Here is an 18,640-nt window from a genome sequence, read left to right as displayed (position 1 = left end):
AAGCTGCTCCTCAGAAACCCTATGGAGCCCTGGTGGTGCAGTGGTTAAGTGCTCTGCTGTTAACCAAGAACTCAGCAGTACAAATCTACCAGCCACTCCTTGAAAACCCTATGAGGCAGTTCTACTGTCCTATGGGGTCAGAATAGACTCGATGGCAACGGGTTTGGGTTTGGTTTATTTTTCTATACCTTACCACTGAGGAAAATTCAGAAAGTATGAATGACAATGTTTGAAATTGCTTCTATTTGCCTACTAGAGAAGGAAAGTATTAATATTGCTCTCAACTTCAGAATTGGACTTGGAGAAGATGGCCACAATTTTAAAGTCCTAAACAGGACATTTTTTTGCTAGAATAATCAATATCCATGCCTATTGCTCACTGAATAAATCACTCGGCTGCTAACTGAAAGGTAGTGGTTCCAACTCACCAGCCATTCCATGGGAGCAGGACGTGGCAATCCGCTTCTGTAATGATTGCAGCTTTGGAAACCCTATGGGGCAGTTCTACACTGTCTACATGATTGCTATGAGTCAGAATCAGCTGAAAGGCAAATTTTTTTTTTTTGTTTATCTGGTACCCGATCACAGCAGCTGAAAGGAACCTGACAGAAATACCACCAGGGCCTATGTCTCAGTAGGAGCCTGGGGACTAGGCTGGATTGGGTAGGGGAGTTAAATCAGGACAGTGAGGGAGTATTGTCTAAGGGGAGAGTAAGTGCCACCACCGAGGTAAGAAGCCAGAAATGGATGCTGAAGAAGCACCCTCAAGTGTCTGGGCTGAGCAATAACTGGGAAGTTGTAAAGGAAGCTTACAAATGGGCTAGGGTTGCTGTGGAAATAAGTAATAGGTTAAGAAGTGAAGTATAAGGCAGATTGAAGTGAAGTGTTTCAAATTACAGGCTGAGAGAGAGGTCAAAGCCAAGTGCTCATTGTTGCTGGATGCTGGCCGTGATGTCTTACAGTAACTAGCCATGAGTCATAGGATATAAACATGCCTACATTTCTAAGTACATAGCATAGCAAAGTCACATTCAATGTATTTGATGGTACCATCTCTTTTCCCACCCCCAATATCCTTCCTCTTCTCATTGTGGTGCATGTGGTTACTTTTGCTAACAATATAACACAAATAAAAACTGCTCTCAATAGATGGACATGAACTTTATTATCTTTATTTCTCATTGGCCTTTTTTTTTTTACTTTTGAGATGTAGATAAAAACCAAAACTTGTTGTCATTGAGTTGATTGTGACTCATAGCGAAGCTGTAGGACAGAGTAGAACTGCCCCAGAAGGTTTCCAAAGTTGTAATTTTTCCAGAGGCAGGCTGCCATATCTTTCTCCCACAGCATGACTTTATGGTTAGCAGCCAAGTACTTAGCCGCTGCACCATCAGCACTCCTTGGAGATAGAAACTGGAGAGTGGGGTGGGGAGAAAGACAGAAAGAAAGAAGAAGGAGGAGACAGAAGAGGAATTAGGAAATAGGATGGGGAGAAGAATGGAGAGCAAAAACAAGCTAGTTGCCATGGAGTTGATTCTGACTTATGGTGATGCCATGTGTTTCAGGGTAGAAATGTGCCCCACAGGGATTTCAATGGCTGTGACCTGTCAGAAGTAGATCACCAGGTCTTCCCTTTAAGGTTCCTCTGGGTGAATTTGAACCACCAACTTTTCAATTAGGAGCTTAAGGCTTAACTGTTTGCACTGCCTAGGGACTCCTTTGGATAATTAACTATAGTAGATAAGTTCCAATTTATAATATATTCCACAATATCAACCACCATTTGTAGATTTCATAAGAATTTACCTCCCTTCTCACTGGCCACTCTTCCTCAGCCTCCTTCGCTAGACTCTCCTTATTGATCTAATTTCTAAATATTGCTTTGGGGAGAAACTTCTAAATTCCTCCCCTTCTTCTCTCCGTGTTCTTCACTCTCTGCTCCCTATAGTCTTTTCCCAGGTGATTACATACATCCTTGTTCTTGTAAATGCTTAAACCACTTAAATGCTTAAAGGTCTCAAATTTACATCTCCAACTAAGACCTGTTCTCCAAAATCCAAATACGTATATTCATCTACCTACTGCATATTTCTACTTGGGTCTTAATACATGTCTTAGAACATACCAAAATAAACATGCCCAAAATTGATTATTGACCATGCGGCAAATCTTTAGGTTGGCTGACCCAAATTCCACTTACAATTCCTGCTCTCCCTTACCTCCATTTCTATGAGATGAAAAAAGACTAAAATTTAATTTCCCACCCTAGAGAGTTCCATGTGACACAATTCTGGACATACACAGATATCTCCTGATATTTCCTTTTCTCCTTCTCCCTTCCTCATGAACATGGATGTAAGGCCTGGAGATTCCGTAGCCAGATGGTTACTGTGAGACAGCACATATGAAGTAAAAGTCAAACACTAAGAACGACAGAGAGGAAAGATAGAAAGATCCTGGATCTCTGATGGTATCACTGAGCCAATACAACAAGCCCTTGGATGACTAACTATAGTCTCCTTGTTATGTGAAAGAAATAAAATGATTAGGTGTCTAAGTCGATGTAGCCTGATTTTCTGTTATTGACAGTCCAACTCATGCTTAACTTATATACCCCCAAACCTGTTTCTTCTTTAAATATTCTTCATTTCAGTAAAATGCTTTACAATCACCCCTGTTGCTCCAGCCAGAAATAGAGTTGGCTTTTCTAGATTCTTCCCTTTCCCACAATCCCAGGTCTTACCCCTCTCCAATCAAATACACACATTCAGTTCATCAGTGCATACTATAGGCATTTTCTCTAAAATATAGGGAAGCATTGTCAATGTCTTTGCGCTGCCACCACTCCAATTTAAATTAAATGTAAAAATTTCTTAACTGTCCTGTCAACTTCCATCTTGCCCCTTTACAGTCATTTCTCAATCCAGAATCTTTTTAAAAAATGTTGTCATGTCACTTCTTGGCTTAAATCTCTTTTATACATTATAATTACACTCATAATAGAATCTAAGATGCATACAAAGGCCTATGAGAGGTTGTATGGTCTGCTAGTCCCTTCTTCACCAACCCATCAGGTGTCGTCGCTTCAACCCCTCTTCTCTAAGATCCAGCAACGGTAGCTTTCTTTAAGTTCCTAAAGCACCATGCATTCTTTCATGCTTCAGGTTCTTTTCACATTCTGATCCCATCCCTACCCTTTGACCATCATCACATTAACGTGACTAGATCCTTTCTTACCCTCAGCTTAAGCATGTTCTTAGAGAGGCCTCCTTTGACTATTTAAATTAAAATCCTCTTCCCTTGTTAACCTCATCGCTCTTAAAAATAGCTATTTTTTTCTTCAAAGTATCTACAACCATTTTTGTGTGTATCATTCAGTTTCATCCAACAAACATACCAGCTTGTTTTAACAGAGAGAATTTAATCTAGGGAATTAGTTACACAAGCATTAGCAGATTGAAAAGGCAAAAAAGAGACACTGAGTTACCACAGAGATAGTAACTTCAGGAAGCAGCTACCACCCCTTAGCCTGGGGTTTGTTGGAACCTAGGAGAAGAACTACAGGTCTGGCACCCAGGACTCTGAAGAGCAGGTGCTGCTTGGCTCCTGCTAGTACCTCAGGAATTTGGAGAAGAGTCCTGGGAGGCTGGTCCTCAGACTGTAAGGAGTGAGTACTGCCTCGCAGGTGCTGGTACTTCTGACAGGGGGCAATAAAACTGTTTCTGGGAATGCTGGAAGGGGCCAGAAACTGGAAGCTAAAAACTCCAGCTAATGCTGGAGTAAAGAACATGGCTAGGGTATCTGACCTGATGTGGACAGTAAGAAAAAAATTTTTTTTTCCTATAGCCTTCCAGTTGCCGTCAAGCCAAATCCAACTCATGGCAATCCCATGCGTGTCTGAGTAGAGCTGTGCTCCACAGGATTTTTGATGGCTGATCTTTCAGAAGTAGATCACCAGGCCTTTCTTCCAAGGTGCCTCTGAGTAGATTCAAACCTCTAACCTTTCGATCAGCAGTCAAGTGTGTTAACTATTTTCACCACCTAGTGGCTCCAAACCACTTGCCATCAAGTTGGCTTTGACTTATGGCATAAATGGTTTTAAGTCCTCAGCTGCTAACTGAAAGGTTGAAGGTTTGAGTCTACCCAGAGGCACCTTGGAAGAAAGGCCTGGCAATCTACTTTCAGAAAAAATCAGCCATTGAAAACCCTATGGGGCACAGTTCAACTCTGACACACATGAGGTCACTGTAAGTATGAATTGACTTAATGGCAACTGGTAAATTGTCTTCCAGTCTTCTTTAGCACCCAGTTTTGGCAGAGCCTAACATGGAGTCACCTGACAAAGGAAAAATGTACTTTGACAAGTTCTAGCCCAAGCAATTCAGAGCAGCATATAGAAGGGAGGTTCAGAGATGAGATATCATAGTTAATAACTAGAACAGTATTTATTTGTTTGCTTGTTTTGTATATTGCTTTTCTTCCCTACTAGACTGTACCTGTTCAGGATTCAAGTCACTCTTTTCACTGTTGTGCTCCCCTCCCCTGCCCTGGTCATGTGCACAGGACTGTAACAGACAGAAGGTACTCAATAAATATTGCCTGGGTGGATGAGTAATGAATTCATTTATTAGATTTTTCTCAAAGCTACTTAGCAAAATATACAATTCAATTCATGTCAATTCAATAAGTATTGACTGCCTCATATGATGGTCTAGGCATTGGGGATAAAAATAGGAATGTGAGGCAGTTCCTTATTCTTTAGCTGAGAATTTAAGGCATTTTCATATGACATTTAGTAATAAAATATTATAACAAATATTGATATGCTTAAATGCCTAAGACATTGAGCAGGCAGGACAAGTATAGGAAGTTAGAAAAAAAAAAAAAAGGTAAATGCAGGTTTGAAATGATTCAGAAGACTCGTTGAACTTACGGTCTAAGACAGGTTTGAGGGGGGCATACAAGCAAAACTATGGAGTTGAGATGAGTTTGGCAGGTTTTTAGATGATTCTGATGAAAGCAGCGAAGTGAGGAATTACTAGGAAAAAGTCATTGGAAAGGTAAATTGGGCCCAACTGTGGAAAATCATGAATTCTGGAGTTAGGGTTATGGGTCTTATGTCTTTAGCAAAGAGGAGGCATTAAAAGTTCTTAAGCAAAGGAGTAATGTAGACACTGAGGATATTTTCTGAAGATTAAAATCTGGCAGCATCACGAGGAATTGAGTGGGTAGAAACTAAGGTCAGAAAGACTGGTGAAGGGGCTGTGACAATTATCCAGAGCCAGAAAAAAATGGTAGCGGTAGAAACGGAAGGAAGAGATAAATTCAGGTAACATTTGGGAGGAAGAATAATATAAATACAGATTTAACCTAAAGGCAAAGAGGGTAGAGAGGACATCTAGAATTCATCTACTTGATACACATACAAAAGATTCAAAGGGGTAGAGATAGATGAGCGGCCACTGAATTTCATCAGAAGAACTTGATTAATAATGATATTAGTACAATAAAAACCCCAGTGAATATTTATCCTCAAATAACTAAATCCAGTATTTTGAAAAGTTAATACGAATCTGGAAGAATATATATATCTTCATCTTGAGGGGCTTCAGAAGTATGAGGCTCCTGGAAGTCGTAATAGTCAGATGATGTTTGATTTCCATAGATATGCTCCTCAAAACTGGACTGCCTTGTGTTTTCATATATTTCCTTATCAGTTTCTTCTTTAGCTTTGGGAGGTCTTACTTCCACATTTTCATAGTTGCCGTGTATGGTAGTTTTCCCCATAGCAGATCTGTGATCTTGGGTTTGAGCTGAGATTTTATGCTTTGGGCCAATAACTTGGGAACTCAAGGAGGGCGTTTTAGCATAGTTGTTTCTCTTGCTGCTTCTTCGTCGCAAAAACTTTGGCAAGGTAAATCGGGTTGTGTCAGGGTGTTTCCAGTGCCAAAAGCACCCAATTCCCAAGAACACCACGAGTAAAAACAGAAAAATTCCTATGGAAAAGGCCACTGAAGTATCCCCACAGCTTTTCAGCATTTCTTCACAGACGGTATTGTTTAGCAGCTTGATGTTGTCCTTAATGAATACACAGGTACAGTCCAACGTAATTCTTTGTAGTGGTGTACGGTTCAAAAATAATTCTGGAAACTGCTGCAGGCACTTTCCTTTTAGCCTTGAAAAAACACTATCTGGCAAAGTTCTGATGCAGTTAGAGGAGAGATTGAGTAAGTTTTGTCTTGGATGATAGTTTTCTTTGCATCTGATGCTTCTTACATTACAACCATTACTGTACAATTGCACAGTATCGCAGGGGATTTTACTCCATTCTATATCCTTTTCTATCAGTGAATCACAAGATGAAGCAAAAATGAATGGAAGATGATAACAAAACAGAAAACTCAAGAAAATGAGGGTTGAACGATCTGCCATTCAGTAACCTGTTATAAATTTAAAAATATATTAATTGCATATTTATTACGCAGCATAATTTTAAAAATCACCGATTTCTACAAATACATTAAGTACCAGAATTTATTGAGTTTCTGCTTTAATATAGAATACAGTACCAGCTGCTGTGTGAAGACAAAATGAATTAGAGTAACCTGTCCCTGCCCTGCCCTGAGTGGTTGTATTACTTAGAGTTCAGTAAGCTTTTTGACAATAAGGCTAACAATTAGTAAGTGAAAGACAATGCTCTGAACCCAGTAGGAGGAAAGGGGAAAGAGCATATGTATGATATACTTTCCATTACCCATTACCTCTTCTGTGATGCCTTGCTCATCCCTCGTCGGAGTGGGCAGAAACCACGTCCTTTCCTTAACCACTGCTTCTTTTCTCTATTTCCATATTAATGAGCCCATTCTCTACTACAGCATGGAACCTCATGTTACAAGGAACTGTGTGTCTTCCTATCTGATCAAGTGGTGGGCAGGGACCAAGTCTTTTCATCTTTATATTTCTAGAGAGTATCATAACACCTAACAAAGAAAAGGCACTCAATCAATATTTATTGAATAAATAACCAAATAAATTAAATGAGCAAATGACTCCCAATTTCAGTACCCCATTGCTTAAGTTGATAGTTTAAAATTCAAAGTATGTCTTCTAAAGGATTTAGTTTGTATTTAAAAGATGAGAATAGCTCTTTGAAATAAAACAAAATATCTTTGAAACCCTTCCTATCCCCAGTCTTCTCATACCTTACAGAAATAACTTTTTTCAGTTAAGATTTTTAGTGTGTTTGGAGCCCTGGTGGCTCAGTGGTTAAGAGCTATGGCTGCTAACCATAAAGTTGGCAGTTCCAATCTACCAGTCGTTCCTTGGAAACCCTATAGGGCAGTTCTACGCTCTCTTATAGGGTAGCTATGAGTTAGAATAGATTCGAAAGCAAAGGGTTTTTCAGTCACTGGCTTAAAATGGCAAAGCGGAGCAAAATGGGAATTGTTCAACTAGGCTGAATGTTCTATTAAGACGTTATCAATGAAGCATTATTACTGTATGTTTTCAACCTAGACATAGAAATGGTTACAGTCAATATTGTAAAAGTGCTTGTGAAATGATTATCATCATCTAACGAATGCAATCATCAGTAGTATCTATTGAGAGCTTACTTTGGGTCAACTTCTAAATCCTTTACATGCATTATCCCCTTTAATTCTACAGCCACCGTATGAAATAGGTAGTATTGTTATTCCCATTTTATAGGTAAGAAAAGAGAGGATTAAAGATATTATATAACTTGACTAACAGCCAAGAAGAGGCTGAACCCGGATTCAAGAAACATTTTCCTCAAAACGTTATTCTTACCCAAATGTCTGTAAATGGCTATCAGGCGCATTCATCACTAAATTTGTATCACTTGACTGTCTCTGAGATTCCTGATGACTGGGGGACCAAGTCTTATTTATCTTTGTGTCACCAGCACTAGCACTAGGCACAGATTAGCTCATTATAAAATCTCTGTTGAGTGAACGAAGGAATCTGCTCACAGGATAGTAAAGATAAACAGAGAGGAGGAAAAAAAAAGACCCACCAAGTTGTGCCCTGCCCTCACTGACTACTCATGAATGACAGTGAACTCTTCTAAATGTGTTCACTGTTAGAAGACATCAATGTGCAAATTTTCAATTTGGCATTTCATATGAGATATCAAATTGAATATCACAGGTAATTAATTTTTTTTTGAAATGTATTTGGTCATAATATAGGGACAGACATCCCAGATCTAGACACTTTGTAATCTTCTTCGGATTTCTGGGAAGTGGTGTTGGGGTTGAGAATTATATGGTCCACCGCATGAGATTTACCATCTGTAGGGTCCCTCCTTTATAAGGCCAGACACAATTCTTCATTTAAGGGTGAAAGTCTGACAAATGACTTAATCATTACAACCTCATTTCCTTCTCTGAAACAGATGAGAACCTATCATATGTGAGATATTTTATGGTGTAAATGATTATAACCCAGTGCTGTCGAGTAATTATTTGCGAGCATACTTGAAATGCATTTCAAATATTTGAAATAAATTGAAAATATTGAAACCAAGCATTTGCTTAATAGGTTCAAGGCCTGCAACATGACCTGACTATGGGAAAGTCTAGCTATTGTCCCTTCTGCAGCTGAGAATAAGGTCTTCTTGATTTCCAAGAGAATTTATTTTTACCATCTATGCTGTTCTATGTAGCACAGACATGCCAAATATTAAAATAATTTTTCTAAGAGGTGTTCACTGAGATAAAGACAAGAAAATTTTTTAAAGGAAAAGAAAGGCATTCTTTCCTTTCATCAAAACAACTTTATAGGAAAAACAAAGATATACTAAAATAAAAAAAAGAATTTCAAACAAGAAAACTTCAGATATAGTTTAACCCATAAATAAGTTTGCCCAGTTTTGAAGAAGGCTGTGTTCGTTTTGTTTTGAAAAGCAGTTCTGTTATCTAACAATTATTTATTTGTTTTAAAATCACAGATAATTGACAAACTTCTGAAATTTTCCAAATCAGATATTGCTCTTCTGTTTGGGAACAAGGCAGCTGTAAAGCATGATCTTATATTTGTGAGCATACATACTGGTAACAAAACATTAACACTGCTCTCAAACAGTTATAAATTTGTTTTTTCTATAACTACCTAAGGCAATTTTTTTTTCTAAAAATTGAGTTCATAAGAGCATTCATTAGTTAAAAATGAACTTGTTTCTTATAGTTTTGTATCACCCAAACACCTTAAACCAGGTTCTTACTTACCTTCAGGCTGGCATAGTACACTGTCTCTTGTTTGTGCAGTTATGCATTAAGCCTGCTTTCGTTTAGTACTTGTTCCTCTTTTTCACTTTGGTCAGTTACTTCCTTTTTTACCTCCTCTTTTCAGATTATTTCATACTTGCAAGATTTCCTGGCCCTAGAGGAAGTTCTTTTCAGATGCACCAGAATTAAGATAAATGGCTTGAGTTTTTGAATAAGGAAGTCCAAGCCTTCGTCTTTACCAACTAACAATTCTTCAACTTATCAGAAAATGATACGTGAAGCGTGTTTTTTTTATTAGAATATCATCTGAAAGTTCTCACTTTAGAATCAATGAGTCATTTCACTGGTACTTTAAAGTTCAAAAATAAAGATTTTTAAATGCAGTAACATGAATCTCGCTTTTTTAAAAATTTGTTTGTATGATTTCTAGAATAGTCCATACTTCAGATACTATGTCCCAGTGCCTCAGGTTACAACTGTACTTGTCAAACCAGTGTCCCAATTTTCTTTCTGAAAGGATACTCTTTTAAATTGATTAGATTGGAATTTCCCAAAATACATTCTGAGGTATGCTATTTCTAGAATATTCTACTACATTTCCCATCAAGTAAGTATGAGAAACTACCTGGTGATTCAAAAGGCATACCAGCATTAAAAGCTCTGCACAGTCCTACAGCAAATAAATAAAACAAAACCAAATAAGAAAGAAAAGCTGTTTAACTTTGTTTAGTAATTTAGTATTCTAACCCCTTTTCATAACCCTCAGTAAACCCTGCCACCAACCTATGGGAGAGGCACCGTCATTTCCTATTTTACAGAGATGGAAATGGAAGCACAAAACCCATTGCCCTCAATTTGATTCCAACTCATAGCAACCCTATAAAACCAAAACAAACAAAAAAAACCCATTGCCATGCAGTCGATTCCGACTCATAGCCACTCTATAGGACAGAGTAGAACTGCCCCCATAGGGTTTCCAAGGAGTAGCTGGTGGATTCGAACTGCTGACCTTTTGGTTAGCAGCCATAGCTCTTAACCACTATGCCACCAGTGTGTCCAATGCCCCTATAGACAGGTGAAATAATGTCACCCAGCGTGGACTGGCAATCTGACTATAGCACCTGAGTGCTAAACCACTGCACTCCTCTCCTTGCTGGGTTGAATAACACATTAGCCACACAGACTACTTTATTCAATATCTCTCAGAGACCAGCTCTATGGAATACAAAATTAGGAAATATTGAAAGAGAAAGATGATAAACGACATAGGCAGATGAGATGATGAAGTAATGACAATTCTTCTAAAATGTATTATAACTTTTTCAGCCACAGAGGGTTAACTTTCTATAACCAAAGCTGTCGGGTGGATTCGGACTCATAGTGACTGGTGGATTCGAACTGCCGACCTCTTGGTTAGCAGCAGAGCTCTTAACCACTGTGCCACCAGGGCTCAATAAGGTAATTTTTAAAGAAGGATTTAGTTACTGAAACACCGACCAGTCATTAGAGTAATAATAATGTGCCCAGGCATTACACTAAGCAGCAGGGATGCAGTAACAGGTAAACTCCCTTACGGCGCTCCCTATGGCACGCCAGAGAGGGCTAAATCCACAGCTCGTTTCAGATCAAGAGGGCAAGAGCTAAGGAACGGATAGTCACGCACAGGTAACTGTGGGAGCAGGAAAACAGCACTCAACTCAGGGCGGTCAGGTAAGGTAAGGCCTGCGAAAGCCTCATAGAAGTAAAAAATGAACGCGTTGCTGACGACTCGACTTTGCCTCGTGCTGACCCCATGGGTGTTAGGGTACAGCTGTGGTCCACAGGGCTTTCAGCGGCTGACTACCCTGTGTGTTAGGGTACAGCTGTGGTCCACAGGGCTTTCAGCGGCTGACTACCCTGTGTGTTAGGGTACAGCTGTGGTCCACAGGGCTTTCAGCGGCTGACTACCCTGTGTGTTAGGGTACAGCTGTGGTCCACAGGGCTTTCAGCGGCTGACTTCGGACGTCGGGCACCAAACCTTTCTTCTGAGGCACCTCTGAGTGGACTCGAATCTCCAACCTCTGGTTAGCAGCCCAGTGCATTAACTGTTTGAACCCCCCAGGAGCACCTCTCGAAGAATAGGAAGGGGTTAATCAGGTGTAGTAGGAGAGGCCAGACGAAGACCTCAGAGTGAGATTATGAAGTTGTGAGTCTATGAACTTCAATACATTCCTCAGTCATCAGTATATTTAACCTCAATGTTAGCCACCATTCCAAATACACACAAATACCACATACGTATACAATCTGCACATGATACGGTAAATACATTGTATTAACTAATGTGATCCACCCTAAAAACCAGGACAACTGGAGGCTCATTCAGGTTTTGCCATTTAAACTTGAGAGTTATTGAACCCTGTATCACTTCAGTGTTTTTTACCAATAAATACAAGGGAAGGATATTTATTGTCTTGCCTGTTCCACTAGGTAAGAATTTTTTTTTTTTGAGTAATAGATATAATCATCCTTGTAGTTTATTTTAAAAAATGCTGTATCCACTGAAAATAAAATTATTGTATAATTATTATTTGCAGGGATCAGCTATCATCTCTAGGGCTCTGTTTTTCTATTTCCCGATCTTCCGCCAAGCAAGGCACATTTTTATTTTCTTCCTAGAGTTCCCTTTATAATCACAGCAGTTTGTGCCTAGGTTTCTTTTTCTTCTACAGTTATGTGATATGGACAGTAGAAAGCCTTGGAGGTAATTCTGTAGTGTGATTGGGACTGAATGGCTTATTCAAGTAAAGCTGGACAGTGAATAAGGAAGACCAAAGAAGAATTGATGCATTTGAATTATGGTGCTGGCAAAGAATATTGAGTACACCACGGACTGCCAGAAGAAAGAACAAATCTGTCTTGGAAGAAGTGCAGCCAGAGTGCTCCTTAGAAGCAACGATGGTGAGACTTTGTTTCATGTACTTTGGACATGTTATCAGGTGGGACCCGTCCCTGGAGAAGGACATCATGCTTGTAAAGTAAAGGGTCAGTGAAAAAGAGGAAAACCCTCAACAAGATGGATTGAAACAGAGGCTGGAAAAATGGGCTCAAACATAGTAACAATTGTGAGGATGGTGCAGGACCGGGCAGCGTTTTGTTGTACCCAGGGCCACTGTGAATCAGGACGGACTCAAGGGCACCTTAAAGCAAGAACAAATCTTTACAGAATCAGACTGTCACATCTTTCTCCTTCTGAGTGGCTTCCTTTTTGTTAGCAGCCAAGCGTTTATTTAACCACTGCACCACATTGACAAATGTTTGTATGTGTGAGTTTTATTTGAAAACTGCCTGACTAAAAGCAGCTTTCTGGATGTTCTGTAAGGTACTGAAAACTCCACGCCCCTTGTTAAGGGTGTTATTGGAATCTACATATTAACATAAGGCATTATATTTCCTGGGAAAGATACTATATTTATTAGCTAACAAATTCATCAATACTTGCTGGCTTATGTTTACTACAGATCGACTAGAGCTTTAAAGAAATAAGTCATTTCAACTTGTAATATTTCACTGTGTGGGACAAGGAGTTAGGAGAATTTTTAAATGAGGAAATTGAGCAGCAGAGGGTGAGAAGAGAGGCAAGAGGTCAAAATAAAGTCATTGTTGCTTTTGTTATGCTTAGGGCCAATCCTGTTAGCAGCCAGCAAACTTAAATCATAAAACGTTTGGGTTTTTTTTTTTAATGGAAGGGATCTCAGATATTATTTAGTCAGGCATTCCCAAACCTGAAAGTATATCAAAATCAGATATGAAGCTTAAAAACAACAACAAAAATGAATTCCTAGAGCCCTGGAATTCCATTTTGTTAGGTCTGGTGTAGGACCCAAGCATCTGTATTTTAAAATTTAAGAACACCACCAAGGAATTTCTGGGTTAGAGGTATGGGAGATTGTGCAGACTGTGGGAGGAAGAGGAATTTTTACTTTTTATTTTACATTCTTCTGTACTGTTTGATCTTGTTCCATTACCACTGAACATTTTTGCAATAAAGAGAAACATTAAAATCTCCCTAGATGATTTTGATTTGTGGCCAGATTTGGAAACCATTAACACAGATGAGACCTCTGACTGAGGGCTGGAGAAATGATGTGGTTTAATTTATACCCTCCAGCCTAGAAAATAACCTAGCCTGGGTATAAAAACCCAGTCCTCTGATTCTGACCCAGAGCTTTTCCACTGTGCCATACTACCTCCATGAGGAATAAATGAGGAGAAAGTTCTCAGATGTCTCCTTCAAGAGATTATCTCCCCCCCCAACATTGAGTCAGAATACACGTGACAGGGAAGATTTTTATTGCTGTGTTAGTTGCTGTTGAGTGACTCCCACTCATGGAGACCCCATGTGCAATAGCAAGAAACATTGCTCAGTCCTGTACCATCTCCTTGATCATTGGCATGTTTGAGTCCATTGTTGTAGCTATTGTGTAGTGCCTTCCAACCTACGGGGGCCCATCTTCTAGCGCTGTATTAGAAAATATTCAGCTGTGATCCATAGGGTTTTCATTGGCTACTTTTTGGAACTAGATTGCCAGGCCTCTTTTCCTAGTCTATCTCAGTCTGGAAGTTCTACTGACACCTGTCTACCATGGATGACCTTGCTGCTATTTGAAATACTGGTAAGCATGGCTTCCAGCATTGTAGCAGTACATAAGTCACCACACTACGATAGAGAGAGAGAGACAGAGAAATGGGAGAGCAAAACCCGTCATGGGAGCCAGAGGTAGTGAACCATGAAAGGTGTTACCCAACTGGGGAGCCTTTTTTAACTGAAATCTGCCACCTGCTCTTCTCAGGCCTAAAGTGATGCACGTTGTTATGGTTCATTTGATAACTTAGAAAGACTAGATTATGGTCTAGGACTGAAAAAAGAACAAACTTAAAGAAAAAAAGTAAAATGACCAGGAATTCCACTCCTGAGTATAGGAAAAGAAAAAAAAAGTTGCCATTGAGTTGATTCCGACTCATAGTAACCCATAGCACAGAGTAGAATTGCACCATAGGGTTTCCAAGGCTATAAATCTTCATGGCAGCAGACTGTCACATTTTTGTCCCATGGAATGGCTGGTGGATTTGAACTACCAACCTTTCGGTTAGCTGCCAAGCACTTAACCACTGCACTACCAGATATATATCCAACAGAAATTTCAGTTCACAACAACTTTATTCATAATATGCTATAGCTTTGGAAACAATCCAAAGGTACATCAAGAGTAAAATGGGTGAATAAAGCATGATAAATTCACACAACGCAGTACTACACAGCAATGAAAAAGAACACACTATGGATATGCACAACCACGTGGACGAATTTCACAAATCTAATGTAGGATGAAAGAACACATCACAAAAAAGTGCATACTGTATGATTCCATTTACATGAGATCAAAATTATTAAAATGAATCTTTTTTTTTTTTTTTTATTAGAGGTAAGAAAAGCTGTGGTTATTACAAATGGAGAGGTGCATGAAGGAGCTTTCTCAAATGCTGTTCTTAGTTACCAAGTTGACTCTGGCTCATGGCAACCCCAGGTATGAAAGAATGAAATGTTGCCCAGTCCTGCATCATCTTCACAACTGTTGGTATGCTTGAGTCCATTGTGTGGCCACTGTGTATTTTGAGTGCCTTCTAACCTAGGGGCCTAGTCTTCCAGCACTATAATGGACAATATTCTGTTGTAATTCATTGGATTTTCACTGCCTAATTTTCAAAAGTAGATTGTCAGGCCTTTCTTCCTAGTCTGTCAGTCTGGAAACTATGCTGAAACCTGTCCATCTTGGGTAACCCTTCTGGTGTTTGAAATACTGGCCACATAGCTTCCAGCATCACCACAACATGTAAGCCACTGCAGAACAACAAACTGACAAATAGGTGGTAGTCTCAGAGGCTGGAAATGTTCTATATCTTGATCTGGGTGGTGGTTATACTGTGTATTTATATGTAACATTCATCAAGCTGTACATTAAAGTCTTGTGCTCTTTATGTAAATTATCTTAATTTTAGAAAACAAAACAAACTGGTCATGATTAAAACCAAAACCCACTGCTGTTGTGTCGATCCCGACTCATAGCGACCCTACAGGACAGAGTAGAACTGCCCCATAGAGTTTTTAAGGTGCAGCTGGTGGATTTGAACTGCCAACCTCTTGGTTAGCAGCTGTAGCACTTAACCACTATACCACCAGGTCATGATTAGTGACACAGAATTCTTTCAAAAGCCATGAAAAATTGAGATGACTACATGTGTTCTTTATTTATTCATATTACCATCTTTGGCAAATTGATCTACTAGTTTGAGTGCAGGGATACTTAGCTAAATTGTAGGTATACTTTGAGCTAGATAAACTCTAATTTTGTCTGCAGTTTCTCAAGTGTGGAGGTTGATGAGACTGCAGTAAAAAAAGATGGGAGTTATTAATGAATCTTGAGCCTAAGCAGGGAATTCATACTTTCTGGGATCATGAATATAGTCGGTCATTGGCACACCTTGACTTACTCAAGAGATCTATTTCTGAAAAAATTAAGCAACCTAAGAACATACAGGCATAAAGTAATTTTTCGTTTAAGTAATGATTCTGGGGCTTGGGTAAGTAACACAACTTCTGTGAGTGTTGCTTTCTTTACCCATAAGACAGTAATGAATTGGGTGATCCCTGTGGTTCCCCAAAATCTACTGAGTACAAATGAACAGTATAAAAATGGCCATCATCACATTCTGAAGAGGATGTTTGACATTGCTTTTCATGTTTAGTACAGAACTTCTTTTTGGTCCAACTCCCCTTTTTCACCATAAGTCTTTCCTAATTGCTAAAGCAGATCAGATATGACTTGAGGTTTGCTTCAATGTCGGTTGAGTGACACTCCCTCTCTCTTATTCTCACCTTTTTTGTTCCTTCCAGTAAAAATAAGTAGACACTGGGAAACTTGAGTAACCACTGATTATGAAAAAAAATTTATGAGAAAACATTTTACTTCTTCATAAATAAGATTGAAAGCTGCATGGTTTAGGATTCCCATAGTAGATATGGAGCCCCTGTGAGGCAGTGTTAAAGAGCTATGTCTGCTAACCAGAAGGTTGGCTGTTCGAATCCACTAGCCACTCCTTGGAAACCCTTTGTGGCAGTTCTACTCTGTCCTGTAGGGTGGCTATTAGTAGGTATTGACTCAATGGCAATGTTTTTTTTTAATTGTTTTATAGTAGGTATGGAGCCCTGGTAGTGCGGTTTCAAGAACTCAACAACTAACCGAAGGGTCAGCAGTTCAAATTCACCAGATGCTCCTTGGAAACTCCATGTGGCAGTTCCACACCACTATCAGTTGGAATTGACTCAATGGCAACAGGTTTTATAGTAGATAGCCCATTCATCTTCAACTGTGTTTACAATTTCACAAGTCAGATCACTCATAAACTATTTCAACAGATTTTTTTGTTCATTTGAGGAGGAGAGTAGTACAAAAACCAGAAAACCAAATCACTGCTGTCGAGTCGATTCTGACTTCTAGCGCTATGAGAGTACTATAAACTAGGATTAATAAAAGACACCATATCAGTCTTTGATTCTTCCAACCTTTTTAGTAAATGTAGGGAGGTATATAATAATATGCCATAATTTTAAAATAAATATTTTGAAAGTGCACACTCTAGTCAGACTAACTGTAAGAACTACTGCAGAGCTGACGCCTTTATTCCATGGACAGCGTCAATCTCTATTATAATTTCAAGCCTGCAGGGAGAAAGAGGCTGAACTCCTCAGAACTTTTTGCTTTAAGACCTTGCATGATCTCAGCTGAACACTGATTCTGGGTGAGAAACAAGGGCAGACAGAGAGCAGTAGCAACTACGTATCCATTCTTTTTACCAGTTGGGATGGTGCTTTGCATAAGTCTATTCCAACATGGAATAGGACAGGTTAAAGAAAGCAAGCAAACACTAACAGAGTGGGTGGGGCCGAGGACCTGTCTAAAAGAGTCCTGATAGTCAGGACTCCTTTTTTCTCCCCCTGGGGCAAAAATACTTTGGAAACAAATTCATCTTCAGAAGGCTGATTGATGAAAGCTCACTCAGAATGCAGGGGCCTTAGTGTGTGGGGCATAAATGGTTCATGGACTCAGGTAGGAGCCCTGGCAAACTAGCGTTTAAGAGCTCAGCAGCAAACTAAAAGATTGGCAGTTGGAATCCACCAGCCACTCTTTGGGAACCCTATGGGGCAGTTCTACTCTGTCTTATAGGGTCGCTATAAGTCAGAATCGACTCAAGGGCAACTGGGGTTTTTTTTTTTTTTTTTTTTTTGGTCTCAGATATGCCGGTGTGATGTTCCTGCAAAATCTGCATCTCTGAAGCCCATTTTTCTGTGCTTCCTTGTAGATTCCTGCCTTCTCTTTAGATGTATTAACAATAAATTAGGCTAAAGTCAAGTTATTCTTTCTTAAGAGAGCTATATTTCTTACCATGATTGTTGTTGTTGCTCCTAGTTGCTGTCCAGTAGGTTCCAACTCATAGCAACCTTATGTAAAACAGTATAAAATGTTGCTCAGTCCTGTGCCATCTTCATAATTGTTGGTATGTTTGAATCCATTGTTGTGGTTATTGTGTCAATCTGTCTCATCGAGGGCCTCCCTGTCAAACATGATGTCCTTTTCTAGCGATTGCTCTTTCCTGATGATGTATCCAAAGTAAGCGAGCTGAAATCTCACCTTCCTTGCTTCTGAGGAACATTCTGGTTATATTTCTTCAAAGACTGATTTGTTTGTTCTTCTGGCAATCCATGGTATATCCAGTATTCTTTGACAACACCACAATTTGAATGCAGCAATTATTCTCTGTCTTCCTTTTTGATTGTCAAGCTTTTGCATGCTCATTAAGAGATTGAAAAGATCATGGCTTGAGTCAGGCGAACCTTAGTCATCAAAGTGATATCTTTGCTTTTTAAAGCTTTACAGTCCTTACAATGATATACACCTTTTATGGATTTATCAAAATTTTGAGATTATCTCACTGCTGTCTTCAGAATCTATTTCCGTCTCTGACATTAACTAGCTTGGGCCAGTCATTCAATCATATATCACCTCAATTTCTTCATCTGTAAAGTGGATTTTAATGGGTCAGTGATTCTTAATTCTAGTTACTCATTAGAATCTCCTGAGTAGCTTTTTAAAATATTAATGCATGAGTTCCAGGCCACAAAAATTACAGCAAAATCTCTGAGAGTAAAACTAGAGCATCAGTATTTTTTAAGTTTTCCAGGTATTTAAAAGTCCCAGGCAGCCAGTATTGAGAAGCATTTAGGGCTTTTTTGAACTAATATTCCATGACTCTGTGCAGTATCATCTTGGGTAAGCCACTTAACACTTTAGCTT

At 39.2% G+C, this 18,640-nt stretch overlaps 1 protein-coding gene across 1 annotated transcript; it reads right to left on the bottom strand.

Moving 5' to 3' along the window:
- Positions 1-279: 279 nt before the first annotated feature.
- On the bottom strand, positions 280-9,830 carry GAPT (GRB2 binding adaptor protein, transmembrane). Its single transcript, XM_023545474.2, has 2 exons — positions 9,249-9,830; positions 280-6,440 (listed from the first exon to the last, which is right to left on the bottom strand). The coding sequence occupies exon 2, from the start codon at positions 6,430-6,432 to the stop codon at positions 5,563-5,565; it is 870 nt and encodes a 289-aa protein (XP_023401242.1). The 5' UTR covers positions 6,433-6,440; positions 9,249-9,830; the 3' UTR covers positions 280-5,562.
- Between the last annotated feature and the right edge of the window lie 8,810 nt (positions 9,831-18,640).

The sequence above is a fragment of the Loxodonta africana genome, chromosome 2 (genome assembly GCF_030014295.1).
Source record: "Loxodonta africana isolate mLoxAfr1 chromosome 2, mLoxAfr1.hap2, whole genome shotgun sequence".
NCBI lineage: Eukaryota > Metazoa > Chordata > Mammalia > Proboscidea > Elephantidae > Loxodonta > Loxodonta africana.
This window is presented reverse-complemented; position numbering and strand designations above follow the sequence as displayed.

What these genes read in the sequence shown, in the direction of transcription:
- GAPT (XM_023545474.2), bottom strand. Translation starts at nt 6,432, where the DNA reads ATGGCAGATCGTTCAACCCTCATTTTCTTGAGTTTTCTGTTTTGTTAT.